The sequence below is a fragment of the Macaca thibetana genome, chromosome 20, assembly GCF_024542745.1.
Source record: "Macaca thibetana thibetana isolate TM-01 chromosome 20, ASM2454274v1, whole genome shotgun sequence".
Classification (NCBI taxonomy): domain Eukaryota; kingdom Metazoa; phylum Chordata; class Mammalia; order Primates; family Cercopithecidae; genus Macaca; species Macaca thibetana.
Window position 1 is genome coordinate 72,946,887 of NC_065597.1, and position 23,386 is coordinate 72,970,272.

At 56.1% G+C, this 23,386-nt stretch overlaps 3 protein-coding genes across 30 annotated transcripts in view; all 3 read right to left on the reverse strand.

Annotated features, from left to right (window-relative positions):
• Positions 1 to 23,386, reverse strand: part of LOC126944677 (elongin-B) — a 124,922-nt gene that overhangs the window by 67,842 nt on the left and 33,694 nt on the right. The window contains exon 1 of one of the 24 annotated variants that reach the window (XM_050774435.1): positions 22,425 to 22,428. The exons of 17 other annotated variants lie outside the window; for them this stretch is intronic. The gene's annotated coding sequence lies outside the window, so the exon portion shown is untranslated. Of the gene's footprint in view, positions 1 to 11,208; positions 11,213 to 11,416; positions 11,421 to 18,659; positions 18,664 to 22,124; positions 22,132 to 22,156; positions 22,161 to 22,390; positions 22,395 to 22,424; positions 22,429 to 23,386 lie in introns of those variants that run through there. 6 more of the 24 variants (XM_050774451.1, XM_050774421.1, XM_050774447.1 and 3 more) reach the window with 6 other exon arrangements.
• On the reverse strand, positions 2,609 to 7,716 carry LOC126944668 (serine protease 30-like). 4 transcript variants are annotated; one of them, XM_050774404.1, is made up of 8 exons: positions 6,717 to 7,716; positions 5,614 to 5,888; positions 4,709 to 4,916; positions 4,602 to 4,628; positions 4,213 to 4,378; positions 3,859 to 4,127; positions 3,197 to 3,357; positions 2,609 to 2,980 (listed from the first exon to the last, which is right to left on the reverse strand). In XM_050774404.1, exons 3-8 carry the CDS (start codon positions 4,758 to 4,760, stop codon positions 2,684 to 2,686), a joined length of 972 nt encoding a protein of 323 aa, XP_050630361.1. In that variant the 5' UTR covers positions 4,761 to 4,916; positions 5,614 to 5,888; positions 6,717 to 7,716; the 3' UTR covers positions 2,609 to 2,683. The 4 variants fall into 4 exon arrangements, with proteins under 4 accessions (XP_050630361.1, XP_050630360.1, XP_050630358.1 ...); XM_050774403.1 differs by having other exon boundaries at positions 2,609 to 3,357; positions 4,709 to 4,800; XM_050774401.1 differs by having other exon boundaries at positions 2,609 to 3,357.
• On the reverse strand, positions 10,082 to 15,823 carry PRSS22 (serine protease 22). Of its 2 annotated transcripts, XM_050774463.1 has the most exons (6): positions 15,113 to 15,816; positions 14,308 to 14,334; positions 13,547 to 13,709; positions 13,040 to 13,317; positions 11,192 to 11,349; positions 10,082 to 10,644 (listed from the first exon to the last, which is right to left on the reverse strand). In XM_050774463.1, the coding sequence occupies exons 1-6, from the start codon at positions 15,192 to 15,194 to the stop codon at positions 10,408 to 10,410; spliced, it is 945 nt and encodes a 314-aa protein (XP_050630420.1). In that variant the 5' UTR covers positions 15,195 to 15,816; the 3' UTR covers positions 10,082 to 10,407. The 2 variants fall into 2 exon arrangements, with proteins under 2 accessions (XP_050630420.1, XP_050630419.1); XM_050774462.1 differs by lacking the exons at positions 10,082 to 10,644; positions 11,192 to 11,349 and having other exon boundaries at positions 11,421 to 13,317; positions 15,113 to 15,823.

Below are 23,386 nucleotides of genomic sequence, written 5' to 3' on the forward strand. Positions count from 1 at the left end.
CACAGCCCAAGTCAGGTGGGAAAAATTCTCCTGTGGCTTTTGCTGTTGGCTGAGGCCCCTTCCTTCTAACTCACCGTTGGCAGGTGTCAGACACCTCGGAGAGAAAAGAGGCTCAGCAGGCTTCCCCTGCCGGTGGGGGTCGAGGAGCATTCATGCTGTCCACTGCCAGGAAATGTGGGGGATGCTGAGGACCACACAGACACACAAACACACACAAATACACACCCATTCAAACATACACACAAAAATACCCACACACGCACACAAATACACACCCAGACACACATACACACAAATACACACCCACTCATACAGAGACACACACAAATACACATACACACAGACAAGCACACAAATACCCACCCACACACAAAAATACCCACCCACACAGAGACACACAAAAACACCCACCGACACACACACAAAAAAATACACACCCATCCACACAGAGACACACTCACACACACAAATATCCATTCACATACACGCAAATACACACTCACCCCCCACACAGAGACACACACACACGCACCCATATATACATACACACACAAATACACACCCACCACACACACACACCCAGAGACACACACACCTATCCATACAGAAACACACATACACACACATGCAAATGCACACCCATACACAGACACAAATACCCACACACACACCCACACACACAGACACATACACATACACACACCTACCCCACAGAGACACATAGACACGCAGATACACACAAGTACACACACACGTACACACACACACATACACATGAACATAAAAACACACAAACACCCATCCATACATAGGCACACACATAAATACACACCCACACACAGACACACCCACACACAGACAGGCACACAGCCTGGACAGGGGCCTCCTGGATGGGAGTGGATCCTGGCACAGGGCTGAGGGCATAGCAGCCCTGGTCATGGTCATCTGGGGAAGAGACTGGAGGGGTGGGCTGGGCATGATGGTTCACGCCTGTCATCCCAGCTCTTTGGGAGGCTGGGGCGGGCGGATCACTTGAGGTCAGGAGTTCAAGACCAGCCTGGGCAACATGGTGAAACCCCATCTCTACTAAAAATACAAAAATTAGCCGAGTGTGGTGGTGTGCACGTGTACGCCCAGGCAGGCTGAGGTGGGAGGATCGCTTAAGCCCAGGAGGTCGAGGCTGCAATGAGCTGAGACCGAGCCACTGCACTCCAGCCTGGGCAGTAGAGCAAGACCCTGTCACAAAAGAAAAAAGGAGAGAGAAACTGAAGGGGCTGATATGTAAGGAAGGAGGCTTAGCGCTTCTGAGACATCCTTGGTGCTTCGGGCCTGTGTGAGGAGGGACTGCCGACTCTAACATTTAAGCAGAAATCTAGAAGTGAGGACTTTGTTTTAATCTGTCACTTTCCCTCCTCACTGGATTTCTGGAAGGAGTTATTTATGAGTGAAGAGCCGGAGAATCCATTAGCAAACTAACGCATGAAAGTAATGAGCAAGAGAAAGTTGTGAGACAAAACAGAGAAGCTGAGAGGCCAGAAACTTCCACCCAGGAGGCTGAGCTCCTGGCGGATCCAATGAGTCCCTCCAGGACGCCGTCCATCCTGGGATGAAGGCAGAGGGGTTGGAAGGAGGCGAGGCCGTCGGGGGAGAACAGGACCTTATGAAGGTGGGCCCACAGCAAAAGGAGAGATGATTCTAGAGCATCCAGTCTTCTAGTGCAGTAGAACAACCTCATTTTTCTAAGAGGTCACCCAGCTGAGGGTGCTCCCTGGGAGGGCTGAGGCGTTGGGGTGACAGCTCCACTGCCCACTCACCTGCGACCTCAAAGCCCCTCTCCTCCATGGGGTGCTCCCAACAGCCACCTCCAGGGCAGGGGAGTAGCGATGGGACAAAGGCTGGCCCGACTGTGCCCTACCCAAGCAGAGGGTCCTTCCCCCAGACCTGGTGCCAAACTGGAGTGAAAGCCCAGCCACCTTGTCTCACAGAGACGGGAGAGTTTCTTAAACTGACACAGGCTGCGAGCTTCCAAACGGACCCCTCCCTGCAAGTGTGGAACTGGCTCTGCCAGGCACTGCTTTGCCCATGCTTCTAAGACACAGGCAGAGGGCGCTGCCCACCACACTGGCAATGGCCTCAAAGCCCCTGTTCACGCCTGAAACAGCCCCCAGGGCCCCCACTGGCTGCAGTCAGCAGAGGGCAGGGTGGTGGGGGAGGGCATGGACACTCCGTGGGCCGGAGCTGGGAGAACAAGGCCTATTATTGGACAGTTGGTGGCCATGGCAACTACACAAGAATGCCTGAGACTGAAAATCCGTGGGCTTCAAGGAGCTCCAGCTCTTGCACTGGCTGAGTCACAGTGACTATATAACTCTTCTTCCCACTTTTGGGACACTTTTGAGAGGGACAGGGATCTTATCTAACAACACAGGATAGGCATCGCCCAAGACCGTCCTGAGCAAGTCTGGACACCGTGACCCTAATGATGAAGATGTTCCGCAGACACTGCCCGGGGCAGGCACCATGCTCTCCCAACCTACCACAGCCAGATGTTTTTGTAAAGCATAAAAATGAATTACTAGAAAAGCAAAGACATAAAATACACATTAAAAAAAACCTACAGTTTTTATTATTAGATTCCATCAATCCTACCAGAAGGGGGACCCTGGACTCCATGACTCAGGGTTCACAGGGACCCAAGCAAGCGTACGGTCAACAGCTCAAGCAGCAGCACTGGGTGGGACCTGGAGGTGCCTGGATGGGACCCAGAGATGCCTGAGAGGAACCCAGGGGCACCTGGGCGGGCCCCGGACATGCCTGAGCGAGGTTCAGCCAGGGTTCTCTGAATCCAGTCTGTGTAGCTTAGCACCTGGGTGTAGACACCAGGCCGGAAAGGCCGGGCACAGCCGAATCCCCAGCTCACAATGCCAGCCTGGACCCACGTATCATTGATGGGGCAGACCAGCGGCCCCCCGGAGTCACCCTGGGGGAGAGAGAGGGAGGGCCCCATGAGGTCTGCATTGAGGGAGACGCCTGGGCCCCAAGTGCCTTCAAGAATCTGCTGCTGAGGCCAAGGAGCCAGGCAAGGACTCTGGTCCCTCTGGAGACCCTGAGGGGGGGAACATGGGGACAGAGCCCAGGACACGGTGAGCCTAAAGAGCCCACACTTCTGCATGGGGTGACCAGGAGCTGCAGTCACCTGGCAGGAGTCTTTCTTGCCCTGGACAGAGCCAGCGCAGATCATGTCGTCCTGGATGAGGCGCTGGCCAGCCAGGCTGGGCTCTCCTAGGTGGTACATCAGCTCACACGCGTTCGAGTCCAGGAGGGGCACAGCCACCTCCTGAAGGACACTCGCCAGGGCTGGATGTGATGCGGGGGCCAGCCTGAGCCCACCTCGAGCCTCATCCCCATCAGGTGAGCCTCTTCCCTCTCACCTGGGATGGTGGCAGGCTGCACCTCCTACCTCTTCTCTGCCCACCTACCCTGCCCGTCCCAACTCCTAAACCAGGAGACAGTGGGGTCAGGGAGCAGTGCTCAAGCCCAGATCCTCTCCCATGACCCTGGCTTATATCATGACCTCTTAGCCTTGGCTTATTCATCCCACCATGGGCACAATCCTGGACACTGGCTCAAGATCCCCAAAATCTAATATGGTGGTCATCTTGGCCAAGAGGAGTCCCACAGTCTGGACAGTATGGTTCCTGGCCCCAAGTGTTCCCAGCTTCAGGGTGGGGTGGGAGGAGAGAGAAGATAAACATTCGGACCAAGGTCTGTGGAGACCACTCAGGCTGGCTCTGTGTGGTCTCTGGGCTGGTCCTCCCTGGCTAGGAGTGGGAGCTGGTGAATGCATATTCCCCTTACCTCTCTCCTGGGTGGACCCCCAGCCTGTTACCCAGCACAGGGACCCAATGGCGAGGGGGGTCTGGGGTCCTGGGAGGCAGACGGGGCTGAACTGGGAGGCCTGCAAGGGGAATTCCAGCTCCATCAGGGCAATGTCCCCGCTGGTGGTGGCCCCACGATATGAGGAGTGGACCAGGAGCCTCTTCACAGTCACCAAGGTCGAGTGGGGCTCTGAAAGGGAGGGTGTCAGCCCTCCGACTTTAACACGGTAGAGCCTGGGATCCTCAGACCTGAGAGGGGAACGGAAACACATGGCCCGCTGCAGGCAGCCGCTGAGGGGAGGGGCGAGGAGCACCCCCACCCAGCGCCACTCACCTCAGGAAGCAGTGGGCGGCCGTGAGCACCCAGCGTGGGTGGATGAGGGAGCCCCCACATATGTGCCCCACTGAGGCCAACCACAGGCCAACCTGCCACGGCCAGCGTTCTTCCTGGGTGTCTTGGCCTCCCACAATCCTCCCGGCCTCCTTGGAGTGGCCGCATTCTGCAGAGGGATGGGCAGGTGGGAGACCTCAGCTTTCTTCTCTCTCAGAAAGCCCCTCCCTACCAGTCTCACTCTTTACCCTAACACCTTCTGACATCCCTCAGCCCTTGATGTCCAGGGATGAGGCTCCCGGGGCCAAGGGCCTCTGCATGTCCCCTGGGGCCAGTCCTCCCTGGCCAGGAGTAGGGGCTGGCTGAGTGCAGGGATGAGATGTCTACAGTACCTGAAGGCAGCACATCCCCATGGGCCCCTGGAAAGCAAGAGAGCAAAGGGGAGCACACAGGCTGGCAGGGGTTGGGAGGGAGGAGAAGACAGAGGCGCACCCCTCACCTGGCAGCAGCCACAGCAGCAGCAGCAGGATGGGGCCTGCCCGAAGCCCCATGGCTCCTCTTCCCTACAGACACTGCACTGGGGTCAGAGTCCTTGGACGGCACCAGAGGTTGGGGGGGCGGGGGGCGCAGGTCATTAACCAGTGGCAATCACGCTGGAGCCCTCTGTGCCTGGCAGAACCCGCCCTCCTCAGATGCCGCTTGGGTTCCTGTCCCACATGTTCCAGGGAGGTGGTTTAGAGGAGGCTGGGGATGCCAGGGCCCACTTCAGGCCAGTCCCTCCAAGGAGCCAGAGGTCAGAGGACCAGTCAGTCCACCCTACTGGGCTGAGATGTGGAATCCCCACCCATCCTTCCGGCAGGCAGGAGACCCCCACTGCTTCACCTACTGGAAGCTCTGCTCAAGGCAGAGGTGGGGACCAACCCTCTTCACCCTGTCCCCCACCAGGAAGTGTAGTGTATCCACGCAGGCCAGTCGGGCTGCCCCAGCCCACCTCCCGCCTCCCTTCCCACCAGAGGGACCTGTAGCTCCTGCAGCGCCCTCCCGGGGCACACCGTATCTAAGGGGCTGGTGCCCAGGGGAGCCCTGTTCGTTGCTATGGGAACAAACCACAGCCCAGCCCTCCAGACAGGAAGGGTCGAATCAGGAGACACGTTTTCCAGGTACTACTTCCTCCTGCTGCTGCCACTGCCCAAAACCTTTGGCCCCCATCCCAGGGCCAGGAGCAGAGGCGAAGCCAGTCCCGAGGCAGCTGAGGACCACGCCATGCGCTTGGTATTGTGCATGGCCTCCAGCCCGCACTGAAGTCGGCCTGACCCGAGAAGCCCAGGATCGCTGAGGAAGCTCCCCACTGTCGTCGCCTCTCAGCCCCACACCCACCCATCCACAGGCAGCCGGGATGCTCACTCAGCCACGTCGCGGACCTCATTTCGGCCTCGCTACGACTCTGCCAACAGGGGGCGCCACAGGAGGTTACGGGGTCGCAGGGACTCCTTTCTGTCCGTTTCCGGCGGTTTTCTGTCAAACTTCCTGCGCTCTTACGGAAGTTGAGGGTGTTTCGCTAAACTTCCGGTGGGCTCCACGAGGGTTTCCAGTGGACTTCCCGTGCGATCAGGCGGGGTTCCGGTCAGTATGCGAGTCCTGTGAGCATCATCTCAGCCTAGCCTCAGGTCCTGGAGGGTCTGGAAAGTGAGTGGTCCCTCTCAGGAGCCAACCAGAAGATGTTCCCACTGGCCGACGATGGGAGCATCACTGTGGGCAATAACTTGGACTGATTTAAATACGTAAAATAAGGCCAGGTGCGGTGGCTCACGCCTGTGATCCCAGCACTGTGGGAGGCCGATGTGGGCAGATCACCTGAGGTCAGGAGTTCGAGACCAGCCTGGCCAACATGGTGAAACCCCATCTCTACTAAAAATACAGAGATTAGCTGGGCGTGGTGTTGGCACCTGTGATCCCAGCTACTCAGGAGGCTGAGGCAGGAGAATCGCTTTAACCCAGAGACAGAGGCTGCAGTGAGCCTACACTCCAGCCTGGGCAGCAGAACGAGACTCCTTCTCAAAAAAAACCGTGAGTTCATAATATTATAAAAAATACCTCCTTTATCATTTTTGGAGTATGCTAAGGAAACAGTTCATTATTTTGAGGATAAATAGGTGCCAAAACATAAAAATTTTTAAAAATAGAATGAAAGGGGCAACAAAAATAAATAGATGATGAAAAGTTTGTCTTTATGGAGGAATTCCTACTACTGGACCAGGAATATCACCATGTTGCAATCTAATGGATTAATTGGTCTAGGGAATAATCCTCAACAGCTGCTTCCATCACCAGGAGACAGTTAACTGGTGTGTACCCCCTGATAGACTTTTCTGGAAAAATCAGAGGCCTGCAAGGGGAAGTCCAGCTGCATCAGGGCAACATCCCTGCTGGTACTGGTACAAACAAACAAAACAAGAAGCCTGGAAGGAGGCAGGCTGTGTAGAGCTAGGGCAGCATCTTGACCTCACCATCACACCCATAGCTGTTGAATCGTGGTTCACTGTCATTAGCATGTCAGGTTGTAGCCTTATGGTCATAAATGACTGCTGAAATCTGGGCATTGCATGTGCGTTCAGTACTAGAAGAAAGAGGAAGGAGAGAAAGGATGACACCAGCTGAATATGTTCCTTTTATCAGGGAAAAACAATCTTCCTAAGAAGCCACCCATCTCATTGGCCAACACTTAGTCCCACAGGCACATGTGACCATGCAGGAGACAATGAACATTTAGCTCTTCCAGGTGGAAGAAGCAAACAGAAGAGTTGAAATAGGGGTTGGCTTAGCCAACCAAAGGAGCCTGCCACGGAGGGAAGTCATGTATTTAAGCATGTGCTTTTAAATGCTTGCTTCGGATGCAAAGTGGAGAAGAGTTAGGAGGTCCCAGACATAGGAGAAAGTTCCCTCAAGAGCTCATGATTTGAGGAAGGAGTAGCCAGACTTCACAGCCTGCAGCTAAGGCAGTTCCTGCTGTAATGACATTTGTCACAGAGGTCAGATGGTCCCCATCGGTGCTCTTAGGGAGGTAGAGAGAGCTCTGCAAAAGGCTGTTCTATCGGAGAGGTGAAAAAGGAGCCAGAGACATCTGCCCAGGAGTCTAGGATGGGCGTATAGCCGGCCACGGGGGCCCAGTACAACTGGAACATGTGGGATTCCCTCTTGAGGAGACAGCCAGGCCTACGGGTCTCTGCAGCCCCTAGAGACAGGTGATGCTGGTGGGGCGGAGGTAGCGAGGTCCTCCCACCCAACATGGTTCACATGTGGGACTTGTTCCTGGGCCAGGCTCCAACCGGGGAGAAGGGGGCTGTTTTGTGAGCCATAGACTCAGCATGTCCAGCAAAGTTTGGGGACATGGGCTGGCCCGACTCTGAGTAGGGTGCACACACTGTGAGCTGGCAGGACCCCCAAGGGAAGGGTCCCCAAGGAAAGGGAGCTGCACGTGCTGCCTGAGCCCGACAGCGGCTGGAGAGACTCTGTACCCACCTCCTGGAACCCCACCGTGGTTTGGAGAGGACATCGTTGGAAGTCCTGTTGCACTTCAGAGCCAGAGCTGACTTCCCACTCCACCCCCAGCCTGTCCCTCAGGGCCCTGGGATCCCATGGAGCCACTAAGGAAGGCATGAGAGGCTCCCTTAAACTCAAGGCTGCCTGGAGGCGACCTCCCAACTCAGAGAAATCTCCACCCTCCCTGGTGAATCCTGCCGCTTACGGGGCGGCTTCTCTGCCCCCACTCTAGGCGCTACATTCTGTCAGGGGCTTCTGTCAGGACCCTATTAGAGGGAGTAGATGCAGAGTAGATGCACGTGCACCAGGGCCTGTGGAGGGATGGGGTAAAGGGACATGCACCCATGAAACTGAGGGTCAGAGAGTGAGAGCTGACAAGGAGGAGAAACAGGACAGGAGCAGGGAGAGGAGAGGAGAGGAAAAAGAGGAAGACGAGGGGCAGGAGAGGGCTGGTCTGGGGGCACAGAGAAGGGGGGCAGAGCTGGCGGGGTGGAAGGAGACACTGAAGGGAGAGACTCCAGGACAGGAGCAGGGGAAGGAAGTGGAGAAATGAGGAAGGGGGCACTCAGACACAGAAGGGGGCAGTCCAGGAGCAGGGGCAGAAGTTGAGTGAGGGAGAGAGGCCAGCAAATGAGGACTGGAGAGGGGAGGGGCTAAAGCCCACAGAGGAGGTAAGGGAACCCAGAGCATAGGGTTACATCAAGAGGGGACCAGGTCACAAAGGGAGGGGCCGTGGGGGTTGGCTCTGCTACCTGGGACACCTGAGTCACCCCAGCACTCCCTGGGCCGGTCACTCTAACAAACAGCAGGGCAGTTCTGGTTGGTTGGTTGGTTGGTTGTTTTAATAAAAACAACCCCATAGCATTTACTGTGATCTGATAATCATATGAAGGTAATCAGGCTGGGCCAATGACTCACATCTGTAAGCCTAGCACTTTGGGAGGCCAAGGCGGGTGGTTTGCTTGAGGCCAGGAGTTGGAGACCAGCCTAGGCAACATGGAGAAACCCTGTCTCTATAAAAAATTTAAAAATTAGCCTGGCATGGTGGCTCACGCCTGCAGTCTAGCTACTTGGGAGGCTGAGGTGGGAGGATCACTTGAGCCTGGGAGGTAGAGGCTGCAGTAAGCCAGGGTAACACCACTGCACTCCAGCCTGGGCAACAAAGCAAGCCCTGCCTCGAAAAAAATAAATAAATAAGGCAATCAAGACAGTATGAACAAATATTTTAGAACTGCACTTCCAACAAAGGACTCCAAACAAAACAGAACAAAAAACTAAAACTGTGTTGCCTTCTCCAAACTTGGTCATGTCCTTGATCATTTCTGGACGGAGACATTTCATGGTGGTGTCATAGTGTCTCATTCTTCAGCACAATTGGACCTGGTTGTTTTCCTGACTTCGCTTTGGGTGAATCTCTTCTGCATTGGCTACTAGAGGATCACATACTCACCAAAGCCAGCAGCACAGCCCTCTAACCACATACCCACTTGTTACAGGAATGCTGGGGAAGGCCTGAACCCAGGCAGGCTGGGATGAGGACCCTGGGTCCAGGAGGCCAGAGCGGGTTGCAGATGAGTGGCTGTGGGGAAACAGAGTATTAATCTGCATCTCTAAGCAGGCAGGAAGCCAGACAGACCCCTCCTCTTGGCCTGGGACCAAACTCCCACCTCCCATGGGGACAGGTGGGGTGACTCAACTCCTGATGCCCACAGAGCCAGAGGCCTGCCCTGCCACTGTCCGCTGCTTCTTCCAAAGTGGGGAGTTTAGAGCTTCGCGGTGAGTTGCTCGACGAATCGGCTCCTGGGGATGAGGACCCAGCAGCCTGCCTACGGAGACGGGGCTCTGATGGGGCTCACCTGGGCGCCTCCCTCCACCACCACCCTCAGCTCTGCCATCCTGAGGCCCCTGAGGCCTGTGGTGGGGAAAGCAGAAGGGGGGACTTGGCCGGGGGTGGAGAGGTAGCACCCCACTCCCATGGGGCTGGGTTTCTCCTCACCAGCCTGTTTTGGAATCCAACGCACAGTTTGGGGGTTCCCAATCCCTCTCTTCCCCTTCCTCAAGCGGCAGAGCTGGGTCTCCCAGGCCTCTAGACTCTGGCCCCTCTCCATCGGCTGCCCTGCCCTGGTTGGGAGAGGGATAAAAGGGAGGGTGGCCCAGGCTGCAAAGGTCAGGGGTCAGGAGGCTGAACCGTAGGTGGAAGCAGGGGTCAGAGTGAGCCCCAGGTGGACAGGATGGCACAGTCTCTGGCCAGGCCAACATCCAACCCCCTACCTTAACCCCCTCTGGACCCTTGCTTTCCAGTGTACCCAGGCATGGGAAAAACAGACATTGCAGAATAAATAATTTATTGAAATTGTTGGAATAAATAAGATATGTGGGCAGGGTTACAAATAGCTATAAAAATCATTTTATAAACACAAAAGCAATGGGGCCCGGGGCGGGACCGGAAGTCGTGGGGCGGGGCCTGAGGCCTTGGAGGCGGGACCTGAGGCCGTCGGGCGGGGCGGGGAGGGGTCTCCTTTCCGCAGCAGCCGTCCGGGCCCCCAGAGGTAGTTGGGCCTATTTACAGCGGGGGAATGCGCCCGAGGCCGTCGCAGATCCAGATCCAGATCTGGATTTGGCCGTCTTTCAGATCCGAGCCCCGCGACCCGCTGCGCCCTAGGAGCGCGCGGCCGCCCCAGAGCCCGGGCTCGGTGCCCCGAGGGCCCCACTCCCCTGAGCGCGCCCACGGAGCTGCACCCCTTGCACGATCTTCTCCACCCAGGAGCGGTGCGCAGAGAGGCTGATGTAGACCCCAGGCCTGTTGCGCTCGGCACAGCCCTCGCCCCAGCTGATGATGCCGGCCAGCAGCCAGGCGCCGTCCACCTGGCACATGAGGGGGCCCCCGGAGTCGCCCTGAAGAGAGGAGGCGAGGTTAGGAACCCCCGTGGCACAGGGGGTGGCAGAATCCAGGGCCCGTGCCCTGTCAGGGAGTAGATGAGCCCCGGGAGCCCATTTCTTCTTCCTGGGGGAGACAGGACCTGACCTCCACCCAAGAGAAGTGCCTGGCGACAGAGTAGGAGCTGCAGCCAGGCCTTAAGACGGCCAGGCCTTAAGACGTCCAGGCCCAGGTGCTGCTGCTGCACTATCTGACTGTCTTCCAGACAGTCCCAGAGCTAGAGCTGGCTCTGGGTACTGAGGCATGGGAAACCCCCTGAAGGGAATGCAAGCTCCCGGAGGGCGAGGTGGTGCAGCTGGATGCCCAGTTTAATGTCTGAACAAATAAGTGAGCGGCTGAGCCAGGCTGAGGCTGGTTCTATGGGGACCGGGGGCTGTCAGGCACAGCCAGTTCTGGGGAGGAGGCCAGGGAGAGGTGGTGATGCCCAGTGGGGACAGGGCTGATGCTGGCTCCTTCTCGAGGCCCTCCTGGCCAGGGGTGGGGGGCTTAGGGGGGGGGGCTCACCAAACAAGCATCCCGCTCCCCCTCCAAGTAGCCAGCACACAGCATGTCCTCAGTGATGGCTTCGTGTCCTGCTCCCCGCCAGTACAGGCGGCTGCAGACTTCCGAGTCGATGATAGGAACTTTCAGCTTCTGCAGGGTCTGAGGGTGGGGCAAGGGCACTGAGAGGAAGGAGGACAGAATCAGGCTTGGGGGTCTTCCCTCCTCGTTGCCTCCTGAAAGGACTATCCCCCCGACCATCATTCCTCTCAGCAGCGGTGCTCAAAGGCTAACAGATTAGCTCTACCAGGCTCTCCCAAGATGCCTTCAGAAAATCGAAATTCCAGGTCTCCACCTCTGGCCCTGCTGAATCAGAACATGAATGTGAAACCTAAGACACTGCCTGCCTCTTTAATAAATTTTCTGATATCCACAGATGGTTAGAGCCTTTCCTGTCTCAGACACTGCATTACTTCATCCAGCACTGGGACTGCTATAGAGGAAGTGTTCAATAAATGTCTTCTCAATGCTGAAAATTACCAGGACCTGAGGGATCCCCACACCTTGCCTGGAGCTGGTCTACAGACTGTGGTCTGCAGATTGTGGACTGAAAGTCCGCAATTCTAGCTCTTGAAGAAGCCCCTACAGAGATTATGGGGAGGCTGAAACCTCAGAGTCAGTGGGATCCCCATACACCTGAGCTAGTGTCATTTCTCTTAATTATTCTGGAATCTGGTTAAATTTTCATCTGTCTTACACTTTGTTCTTACTTAGTCTCTATCTCTCTCTCTCTCAAACTCTCTCTTCCAGGTCTTCATTGTATCCTCATTTCTGCCTGTATGTTTCTTTTCCTTAGCCCAGTCTCTATCATCCACCTGCCTGTCGATCTGTCATCTACCTTTCTCTTGCTGCTTCCCTGCTTCTTGCTTTCTGTAATCTAGTTTGAGTTTCAAGATGATGTTTTCCAAACCTCCAGAGGTGGTTTGAAAATTGTATTTTACAATTAAGGAGGCTGCATTTTCTCCTTAGAATTTTGCCCACAATTATGGCATGCTGCCACCAGGCGGTGCCTGTTCCCACTCTGGAATCAGACCTCTTTTTATATTCACCCTGTATTCAGCTTAGTCCCACACACACCTCCTTTCAGCCATTCCTATATCGATGAATTGAATAGCTTCACGGGTCTGGCTGTTGCCTCAAAACATAGCTAAAGATACTTTTGAAGTAGAAATGAGGCCGGTCACAGTGGCTCACACCTGTAATCCCAGCACTTCAGGAGACTGAGGCTGGTGGACTGCTTGAGCCCAAGAGTTCAAGACCAGACTGTCTAACATGGAAAAACCCTGTCACTACAAAAAATACAAAAATTAGCCAGGTGTGGTGGCGCACACCTGTAGTCCCAGCTACCTGGGAGACTGAGGTGGGAGGGTCACTTGAGCCTGGGAGGCAAAGGCTGCAGTGAGTTATGATCACACCACTGCACTCCAGCCTGGGTGACAGAGTAAGACCCTATCTCAAAAAAAAAAAAAAAAAAAAAAAAAAGAGGAAGAAGAAGAAAAGAAGGAGACGGAGAGGGAGAGGAAGAGGAAGAAGGAGGAGGAGGGGGAGGAGGGGGAGGAGGAGGAAGACGAGGAGGGGGAGGAGGAGGAAGATGAGAAAGAGGAGGAAGAAGAAGAAGGAGAAAGAAAAGAGAAATGGCCTGAAATTGCCCACCGAGGTTTCTTCTGGATTGCAACCCATCTTTTCTTCCATCTGTGTCATGCTGTGCCTCTGGCCTCCACCTTTTGTTGCTCATGGTGTCTGTGTCCCTAAGTATCTGCCATCCTCTGTCCCCATCCACCCCCAACCACTTTGGAGAGAAAGAAGCCGCACCTCCATCTTGGATGCTCCCCCAGCCTGAGATCCAGCAGTGGGTATTTGGAGGGAGGTGGATAGAGGCATCAGGCAGGCAGATGGGCAGGACCCGCTCCGAGAACTGTATGGAGTGCTCGAGACGCACCAGGGCAATGTCCGCACGGGCACCCTCCTTCCAGGAATACATAGGGTGGGGCTGCACCCAGGCAACACCCACCTTCTGGGACCGAGAGCCAGGATTCCCCAGCTGCCAGGCTCCCAGCAGCACAGAGAACAGGGATGGCTTGTTCAGGTTGCTGGAAGGAAAGGGAAGAGGAGGATCAGCCAGGAGGGTCTGGGAGGAGGTACCTGGGGGAACAGCAGGGGTGTGAAGGTGCCTGAAGGCAGGAGAGGCTTCTAGGTAGAATCGAGGGGCACCAAGATCGAACAGAGGTCCAGAGGCAGAGCCCGTGAAGGGAGTCCAGGACCTGGGGCACAAAGCCTAGGGCCTTGGAGAATCAAGTGTCCCAGGCTGGCTATACATACTCCTTGAAACAGTGGGCAGCAGTGATCACCCAGCGGCTGGTGAGCAGGGAGCCGGCGCACTGGTGGGTCCCATTCTTCTGGATGCTCACGACCCAGGGCCACTCGTTGTCAGTGCTGTCCTCGCCGCCCACAACCCGGTTCAGCTGCTGGGGCTTCCCACAGGCTGGGGGAACCGGAGGGGACGGTCAAGTTTTGTTATCTCCAGCTTCCTACAACCCACCCTCGGAATCCCAATCCCTAGGCCTGCACCCCAAGCTCTGCCCACAGCCCAAGCTCCATTCATGCCCCCAAGCTCCACCCACATCCCAAGTTCTACCTGCACTGCAAGCTCCACCCACACCCCTAGCTCTACCCACACACTAAGCTCCACCTGTACCCCAACCCAACCCACACCCCAAGCTCCACCCACCTCCCAGTCCCTTCCCTCCCTCCATCCTCACTCTCTGCTGGTCTTCCCCTGGCCCTTGCCCTGGCCCTTCCACTCCCTCCCTGTCAGCTGCACCTGGTCTCTCCCACAGCCTTTCCTTACCCTGCTTTCCGCTCTGTTCACCTTCCTGGCTCTCTCTCTCCTCTGGCTCTGGCACCTCTCAAGCCTTTCTCCTTGCGTTGGTGTCTCCTTCCTGCCTCCCTTCCCCTTGGGCTCTCTCCCCCTTTCACTCCAGCCCCTTTCTGACCCGTGCCCAGGGGAGGGACACATAAATACTGCCTGCGTTTGGGCCTCCTCCCCTCTCCCTCCTGTCAGAGCTGCCAGCTCCACTCACCAGGTATCCTGGCCGCATTGAGGGTGGCTGAGGGCAAGAGAAGGAAACAGTTAGGCCAGTGAGGGGCCCCAGGACCCAGTGGTGAGGGGCCCTCAATGCCCAGTGAGGAAGGGCCCCCAACACGCAGTAAGAAGGGATCCCAGCGCCCAGTGAGGAGGGTCCCCCAGCGCCCAGTGAGGAGGGTCCCCAGCGCCCAGTGAGGAGGGTCCCCAGCGCCCAGTGAGGAGGGGTCTCCCTGAGTACCTGGTGGTGAGGAACCCTTAGGCCTCCAGTGCCCAGGGAGCCCCTCAAGTCTCTCAACCCCAGGGCCCCTCCTGGCGGGGCATTTCCTGGGGCCTGGCCAGGCCCTGGCTGCACAGCTGTGAGCCTGCCCTCCCGCAGCTTCCCGTCCAGCCTGCCTACCGAGGACCAGGACCGGCTCCTCCGAGGGAGGCACAGGCCTGAGCCCCTCGGGCCTGGACGCTGCTGCCACTGGTGCCCTCCCCTGACCTCCTGCCGCAGGAACAAAACAAAACGGTGCTGCCCCAGAGGCAAGCCGCGGAGGATGAGGAGATGGGAGAACACGGAGGCGAGAAGGAGGCGGCGATGGCAACGCCGACAGTAACCAGAGACAGGCGCGCTGCGTACTTGCTGCGTTTTCTGTTTAATCCTCACAGCCGTAGAAGAAACCGAGGCAGAGAGCAGTTAAGGAGCCAGAGATAAACAGAGAGCAGAAGCAGAAAGGAGATGAGAGAGGCAAGGCGGGGAGGGAGAGAGGGAGGGAGGGAGGGAGGAGGTGGGAGGGAGGAGCAGCCTCCGGACGTACCTGTCCACGCCAGCAGCAGCAGGGAGGTGAAGGTGCCAAGACAGCCCCCACCCAGGGATGCGGGGCCTCCAGAAACCACCATGGCTGGTGGGGCGGGGGAGCGGACAGCAGGCTCGAGAGACCCAGGGCGATGCGGGTCAGGGTGTGTAGGTTCCCTGCAGGTCGCCCCAGGTTTTATCCCGGGAGGCGGAATGCCGTCAGACCAGTCTCGAGGTGGCTCCCGCGGCCACTCTGGCTGTGGGTCATGGGCAGGGGGCGGGGCTGCGGGGAGGAAGCCAGCCGCTACAGGGCCCTGGGGGGGGCTCTAGTTAAGACCCCAGGCTCCAGCTGTGGGTCCAGGATGTGGCCTCCGGAAGGGCAGGGGAGGGGGCTTGGCCCAGTGGTCCCTGACATTGACTGTCTAGGGGCAGAGAAAGGTCCCAGGGCACTGAAAGGAAGGGGTTCCGGGCTGGGGAGGGCCTGGGTTTGGAGTGGTGAAGTCTGGGGTACTGAGTGTTGGGGGGTGCTAAGGCCTTAGGGATCTAGGGGGTGCCCGAGGCTCAGTAAGGGCACCCACCTGCAGGGGCCCGGGCCCCTGTGACTCAGTCCAGAGACCTGGCGCAACCCGGGGCTCGGGAATCCCGTTAACCCACTTCCCGAAAGCTGTGAATCAGGTGAGTGGCGACCTTGGTGGCCTCCTGGTGGCCGCCCTCCTGTTGTTTCTGCAGGCGGGCCTCAGCCCTGCCATTCAGACACCTGAGGACTCACCTCATTTGGAGTCCTGGGAAGGGGAGGAGCCCATGGGCACCAGGGCGCAGCCAAGCAGCGGGGTTGAGAGAGGAGGAGCCCCGGGAAGGGCTGGGGCTTCCAGGATTCAAAGAGCTGCTGGACTGGGTTGTGCCCGGCCGGGTCCTGGCCTGGGAGTGGATTCTCGGTTCTTCCTCCCAGCGGCTGCGGCAATGGCAAGCCGGGGCTGAATCCTGTGAGACCTTCCCTGACTCAGTGCCCTGCAGCGCCCCAAACTTGGGACACTCTGACACTCCCACCCAAGCAGGGCAGGCTTCCTCCTCTACAAAGAGACAGGAGCCTGTGCCCCTTCACCAGTTCAATCAACAAGCCTCCAGCAGGGCCCTTGCTACCGCTGGGGGGGAATTAAAAACAATCATAGCGTCTGGGCGCAGTGGCTCATTCCTGTAATCCCAGCACTTTGGGAGGCCAAGGCGGACAGATCATGAGGTCAGGAGTTCAAAACCAGCCTGGCCAAAATAGTGAAACCCCGTCTCTACTAAAAATAGAAAAAAAATCAGCCAGGCATGGTGGCAGGCGCCTTTAGTCCCAACTACTTCGGAGGCTGAGGCAGGAGAATTGCTTGAACCTGGGAGGCAGAGGTTGCAGTGAGCTGCGATTGCGCCACTGCACTCCAGCCTGCGTGACAGAGTAAAACTGTTTCAAAAAAAAAAAAAAAATCATAGCAGTGAATATGTATATGATAAATATATTTATATAAATGTAATATCTATAGAATAGAGCAAACATTTAGGAGTGCCATGCATTGCCTCACCTAATCCTCAAATGTCCTTATTATTCCCACTCTGCAGATGAGGAAACTGAGGCAGCTTAGGGCAGTTAAGTGACTTGCCCAAGATTGCTGGGTGAGTGATGGAGTTGGAACTGCACACCAACTCTGGGGGTGGCTGCTGGGACAGCCCCCAGGGGGGCTTTGGAAGCCTGGAGGAGGTGCCTCACCCTGCCTGGGGTGAGCCCCACCTTGTTCCCTGCTCCGACTCCTGGGTTTACGCTATTCTCCTGCCTCAGCCTCCTGAGTAGCTAGGACTACAGGCGCCCGCCATCTTGCCCGGCTAGTTTTTTGTATTTTTTAGTAGAGATGGGGTTTCACCGGGTTCGCCAGGATGGTCTCGATCTCCTGACCTCGTGATCCAGCCGTCTCGGCCTCCCAAAGTGCTGGGATTACAGGCTTGAGCCACCGCCCCCGGCCGAAAATCCATTTATTAATAAAACCACACAGCTCTTCAACAGGTAGCATCAAAGAAAGCTCCAAGAGTCTTTGAAGTCTTCACTTCTCTGTGACCACCAATACTAAACTACTGTGACCAACAATCCTAAAACTACTATAACATGATCCTTACCCAACTCTCATTAAGTCCGACATCAAAGGACCTGCCTTAAACCAAACCCCAAAACCTCAATATCTCAACTTTGCCCTCCCACCTCCACTCTACAATGACTCTTTCAAGACGTGCTTCCCCTTAGCATGATAAGCAACAGCCCAGTTTTGTCTTATCAGTTGCTTGCTTTAATGCTATTTCCAGGAGCCAGCATTTGATAAGGGGACCAGGACCAACATGGTCGGCTGTGTCCAATCAGGTAGGATGAAGCACTGGAGTAAATTTCCCTGAAGAGGTGGGCACTGTCTGCCAACAAGAAAGGGGAATGCAGGGAGCTGAGATCGCCCCACGGCACTCCAACCTTGGTGACAGAGGGAGACTCTCAAAAAATAATAATAATAAATAAACATTTAAAAAGCAGGGGATGGGGGTGGGGCGGGGGGGCCGGAGAGGCAGGCGTCAGTGTTTGCTAAAGAAACCAAGGGGTCGGGCGCGGTGGCTCAAGCCTGTAATCCCAGCACTTTGGGAGGCCGAGACGGGCGGATCACGAGGTCAGGAGATCAAGACCATCCTGGCTAACACGGTGAAACCCCGTCTCTACTAAAAAATACAAAAAACTAGCCGCGCGAGGTGGCGGGCGCCTGTAGTCCCAGCTACTCTGGAGGCTGAGGCAGGAGAATGGCGTAAACCCGGGAGGCGGAGCTTGCAGTGAGCTGAGATCCGGCCACTGCACCCCAGCCTGGGCGACAGAGCAAGACTCTGTCTCAAAAAAAAAAAAAAAAAAAGAAACCAAGGCCCAGCAGAGAGTTAAATGTTTTGCCCAAGGTCAAGCAAAGAGTTGGCAGGAGGTCTAGAGAATACAGGTTTCCTCATCTAAACTCCAGCTTTTCCGCCCAAGCAGGGCATGCCCTGGGGCCAACCCCTCCAGGAAGCCTGGGTACTCTCCTTCCCTGCATTTCCCCAGGGGCTGCTGCCTCAAGGTGACTCAGAAGGAAGCTGTTGTCTCTAGTTCCTCCTCACCAATCCAGCTGATCTTAGGATCAGGAAAAATATAAGCTAATTGTCCGGTGGTTAATTAACTCCAGCCAACTAATGATCTCAACTTGCCGCGGATACCCAGCCAGCAGAAATGCAGTTAACTGCCCGAGGGATGCCCGGAAGACCGGCCGAGCCAACTTCCGGCCGCAGAGGCTGCCGGGCAGGGGTTATGGCGGCCGCCAGAGTGAGCCTGCGCGGTGTCCGGGGCCACTTGGGGCACTGCGGATGGACAGCGTTGGTAGTCAATACCAGGGACCTAAGTCCGGGCAGGGCGCGGCCCCTCGGCACCCCAGACCCCTGCCGCCGCGCCTGTGCCAGGCCATGCCCAAAACATCAGGAAAAGCGTGTCAGTCCTCCTTGTGGGAGGACAAGAGGCCTAGCGGCCGAGCCCGGGCGCCTCCGGTCCCCAACTGCTCATTGGCCTGTGTCTGTCGCCCCCCGGTGGCCGCGTGAGGGACTGGAGCCCGGCTTTCTTCTCCCGTTGGCCTCTTTCCTCTTCCTGGCTTTGCGTGTCCCGACCACTAAAAGCCCCAAACATGACGAAGTAAAATGAGCACCGTCAAAAACCGCATCTGAGGACAGTGCTGGATTCGCTAGAGCGCATGGTTAAATTTTCAGACGTTTTGCAAGCTGGGTGTTAAATACATTTTTTGACGTCTTTGTTAAAAAATAAATTTTATAAGCCTACAATTAAATACATTATATTAAAAAAAAAAAAAGGTAGAGGCCGGCGCGGTGGCTCACGCCTGCAATCCTAGCACTTTGGGAAGCTGAGGCTGGTGGATCACCTCAGGTCAGGAGTTCAAGACCAATCTGGGCAACACGGTGAAACCCCGTCTCTACTAAAAAAATGCAAAAAAATTAGCTGGGCATGGTGGCGGGCGCCTGTAGTCCCAGCTACTCGGGAGGCTGAGGCAGGAGAATGGCGTGAACCGGGAGGCGGAGCCTGCAATGAGCCAAGATCATGCCACTGCACTCCAGCCTGGGCAACAGAGCAAGACTCCCTCTCAACAAAAAACAAAAAACAAAAAACGAACATACTATAACTTAAAGAAACAAAACAAAACAAAACAAACAAAAAAAAACCACCAGGCGTGGTGACTCATGCCTGTAATCCCAGCACTTTTGGAGGCCGAGGCGGTGGATCGCCTGGGGTCAGGAGTTCAAGACCAGCCTGAACAACACGGTGAAACCCTGTCTCAGGCCGGGCGCGGTGGCTCAAGCCTGTAATCCCAGCACTTTGGGAGGCCGAGACGGGCGGATCACGAGGTCAGGAGATCGAGACCATCCTGGCGAACACGGTGAAACCCCGTCTCTACTAAAAAATACAAAAAACTAGCCGGGCGAGGTGGCAGGCGCCTGTAGTCCCAGCTACTCGGGAGGCTGAGGCCGGAGAATGGTGTGAATCTGGGAGGTGGAGCTTGCAGTGAGCTGAGATCCAGCCACTGCACTCCAGCCTGGGCTACAGAGCGAGACTCCGTCTCAAAAAAAAAAAAAAAAAAAAAAAAAAAAAAAAAAAAAAAAAAAAAAAAGAAACCCTGTCTCTACTAAAAATACAAAAATTAGCCAGGCATGGTGGCGGGCGCCTGTAGTCCCAGCTACTTGGGAGGCTGAGGCAGGAGAATGATGTAAACCCGGGAGGCAGAACTTGCAGTGAGCTGAGATCCGGCCACTATACTCCAACCTGGGCGACAGAGTGAGACTCCGTCTCAAAAAAAAAAAAAAAAAAAAAGAATGGACTTGAATATTAATAACTAAGGGCCGCTGGCCAGGTGCAGTGGCTCATGCCTGTAATCTCACTTTGAGAGGCCAATGCAGGCAGATTACATGAAGTTAGGAGTTTGAGACCAGCCTGGGAAATATGGTGAAACCCTGGCTCTACTAAAATTACAAAAATTAGCTAGGTGTAGTGGTGGGCACCTGTAATCCCAGGTACTCAGGAGGCTGAGGCAGGAGAATTGTTTGACCCTGGGAGACAGAGGATGGAGTGAGCCAAGATCACACCACTGCACTCCAGCCTGAGTGAGAGAGCAAGACTGTGTCTCCAAAAATAATAATAATAATAATAATTAAGGGCATTTTTAGAAGTTGGATTATCTTCAATATTTAGTCATTAATTTTCTCTTAAAAATTTGGGAAACATTTTGCCTATTCCTCAAAAAATTAAATGAAGAATTCCCATTTGATCCAGCAATTCCACTTCTGGGTATATTCACAAAAGAATTGAAAGCAGTGTCTAAAAGAGATATCTGTACACCCAAGTTCAAGCATCATTATTCACAATAGCCAAAAGGTGGAAACAGGCTGGGCACGGTGGCTCACGCCTATAACCCCAGCACTTTGGGAGGCTGAGGCAGGTGGATCACCTGAGGTCGGGAGTTCGAGACCAGCCTGGCCAATATGGCGAAACTCTGTCTCTACTAAAAATACAAAAATTAGCTGGCCGTGGTGGCATGTGCCTGCAATCCCAGCTACTAGAGGGGCTGAGACAGGAGGAATGCTTGAACCTGGGAGGCAGAGGTTGCAGTGAGCCGAGATTGTGCCACTGCACTCCAGCCTGGGCAACAGAGTGAGATTCTGTCTCAAAAACAAACAAACAAAAAACCATAAAAATCTTTCTGGATTTTAACGCCCTCTTCATTTGTTGGGTGGTTGCTGTGAGGAAGGGGCCTGTTCTCAGCCTTGGGTCCGTGGGCTCCAGGCACAGGGACATGGAGGTGAGTCTGGGTTCCTGATTCTCTAATCGCCGGCGTGGCTGTGCCTTGTTCCTCAAAAGCCCAGCTTTCCCTGTCGTCCTCTTGACTTTTGTCACTTGCTTGAATTTTTTTTTTTTTTTTGAGACGGAGTCTCGCTGTGTGGCCCAGGCTGGAGTGCAGTGGCCCGATCTCGGCTCACTGCAGGCTCCACCTCCCGGGTTCACGCCATTCTCCCGCCTCAGCCTCCGAGTAGCTGGGACTACAGGCGCCCGCCACCACGCCCGGCTAGGTTTTTTTTTTTTGTATTTTTAGTAGAGACGGGGTTTCACCGTGTTAGCCAGGATGGTCTCGATCTCCTGACCTCGTGATCCACCCACCTCGGCCTCCCAAAGTGCTGGGATTACAGGCTTGAGCCACCGCGCCTGGCCAACTTGCTTGAATTTAAGGCGGAGCCACCCTTAGAAGAATGGGCTTAAAAGGAGGGTTAGGGAGCAGACACCAAGGAACACAGAGAAAGGTGCCAAGAGGAAGTAGTTACCTGAGAGGCTCTAAGACTGCCTCTGAGAGCCCACCAGTGACCCGACCATCGGGTGCTGGAGAAATGTGGTCACCCAGACACTTTGAAACACTTTCTGTGGTTTATAATAATAATAATTATTATTAATTTTTTTTTTTTTTGAGACGTGGTCTCACTGTCTCCCAGGCTGGAGTGCAGTGGTGTAATCTTGTGTCCCTACCATCTCCGCCTCCCGAGTTCAAGTGATTCTCCTGCCTCAGTCTCCTGAGTAGCTAGGATCACAGACGCCCACCACCATGTCCGGCTAATTTTGTATTTTAGTAGAGACGGGGTTTCACCATGTTGGCCAGGCTGGTCTCGAACTCCTGACCTCAGGTGATCCGTCTGCCTTGGCCTCCCAAAGTGTTGGGATTACAGGTGTGAGCCACTGCACCTGGCCCATCGCGGTTTATAATTAGAGATTTATCTGCTAAATGATGTCCTGTCCTCTCCCTTACACTGTGAGGTGAGGTCTGTTTGAGTCACGTCTGTATTCCCCAAACCTGGGACGGTATTGGGCTCAAATCCGTTCAGAAATGATTGACTGAATGAATGAATAAATGAATGAATACGTTTGGAGTCTCTTCTTCCCACTCCGCCCTCCCTCGTTCCCTCCAGCCCCCCAGGGACTGCCCAGCCCGCCTCCCACCCCCGACCCGGGAACTCCAGGGACTAGAGCGGGAGGGGCGGGGAGGGTGGGAGGGGGCGGTGGAGGCGGAGAGGTGGGAGGGCAGGGCTAGGGAGGGCTGCTCAGGGAGCCGGAGCCGCGACCAGGAGGCTGGGAGAGCCCCGCCCGCGCCCCGGACGTCTGCGCCGCGCCCCGCGCCCACCAGAGGGCAGCACCACGACGCGCGCGGACAAGGCTGAGGCGGGAACGCCCTCACCCCCTAGCCCCGCCCGGAGCCGCCCGGGCCCCGCCCCGCCCACGAGTACACCCCCGGCGCCGGCGGGGAAACTGAGGCCCGGCGCCCCCGACCCCGCGGCCCGGCCCCACTCTGGCTCTGACGTCAGCTCCGTGCCCCAAATAACTTCCTCCCCGAGTCTCTTACGCCGCGGCGCCGCGCCCAGAGCCAGGCGGCAACACCGAGACTGTCACCACGGCCCGGCCTTCCCGGAGCCGCTTCCGCCCCGCCTGGTGCCGGGAAGCACCCGTCCCACCCGAGGGACGGCAGCCGGAGCCAGTGTCGGCCACCTGGGCCGGGCTGACGCGCGCCTGGGGGACTTCTGGGGCCTGGTGTCCCGGGAGGAGGGTCGCTGGGGCCAACCCCGGACCCCGCCCCATGTCCCATCGCCTCCCCTGCCCTTGGCCCCACAAACACCCCTGTCCCTGACTTTCCCACCAGCGCTGCCCAGCCCCACTGTGTTCCGTCGGCGCTCAATAAAATACTGAATGAGGCCGGGCGCGGTGGCTCATCCCTGTAATCCCAGCACTTTGGAAGGCTGAGGACCGATCACGATGTCAGGAGATCGCGACCAGCCTGGCCAACATGGTGAAACCCCGTCTCTACTAAAATACAAAAAATTAGCCGGGCGTGTTGGCGGGTGACTTTAGTCCCAGCTACTCTGGAAGCTGAGGCGGAGAATGGCTTGAACCCGGGAGGCAGAGCTTGCAGTGAACCGAGATTGCGCTCCAGCCTGGGCGACAGAGCAAGACTCCGCCTCAAAAAATTAAAAAAATAAATAAAATAATAATAATGAATGAAGCTGGACGGACTTTGCGTGCACCGCGGTCAGCTTGGGGTCTGCTGGGTGTTCGGGGTCCAGGAACCAAGGCCAACGGCACCCCACGCCGTGCTGACTTGAGGGGTCTGCCCGGGGGTCTCAGGGTTCAGGGCCAGGTCACAGAGGAGTCGGCTCTGGGTGCTTCCTTCCTGAGGAG

Bases quoted from the DNA above. Each gene is read 5' to 3' on its own strand.
- LOC126944668 (XM_050774403.1), bottom strand. From the start codon at position 4,760: ATGGGGCTTCGGGCAGGCCCCATCCTGCTGCTGCTGCTGTGGCTGCTG. The intron at 4,629-4,708 runs GTGAGGGGTGCG...CTTGCTTTCCAG, and splicing joins GCTGCTGTGGCTGCTGCCAG to GGGCCCATGGGGATGTGCTG. The intron at 3,358-3,858 runs GTAAGGGGAATA...CATCACATCCAG, and splicing joins GGGGTCCACCCAGGAGAGAG to CCCTGGCGAGTGTCCTTCAG.
- PRSS22 (XM_050774462.1), bottom strand. From the start codon at position 15,194: ATGGTGGTTTCTGGAGGCCCCGCATCCCTGGGTGGGGGCTGTCTTGGC. The intron at 14,335-15,112 runs GTACGTCCGGAG...TCTTGCCCTCAG, and splicing joins GCTGCTGCTGGCGTGGACAG to CCACCCTCAATGCGGCCAGG. The intron at 13,710-14,307 runs GTGAGTGGAGCT...CGGTTCCCCCAG, and splicing joins CAATGCGGCCAGGATACCTG to CCTGTGGGAAGCCCCAGCAG.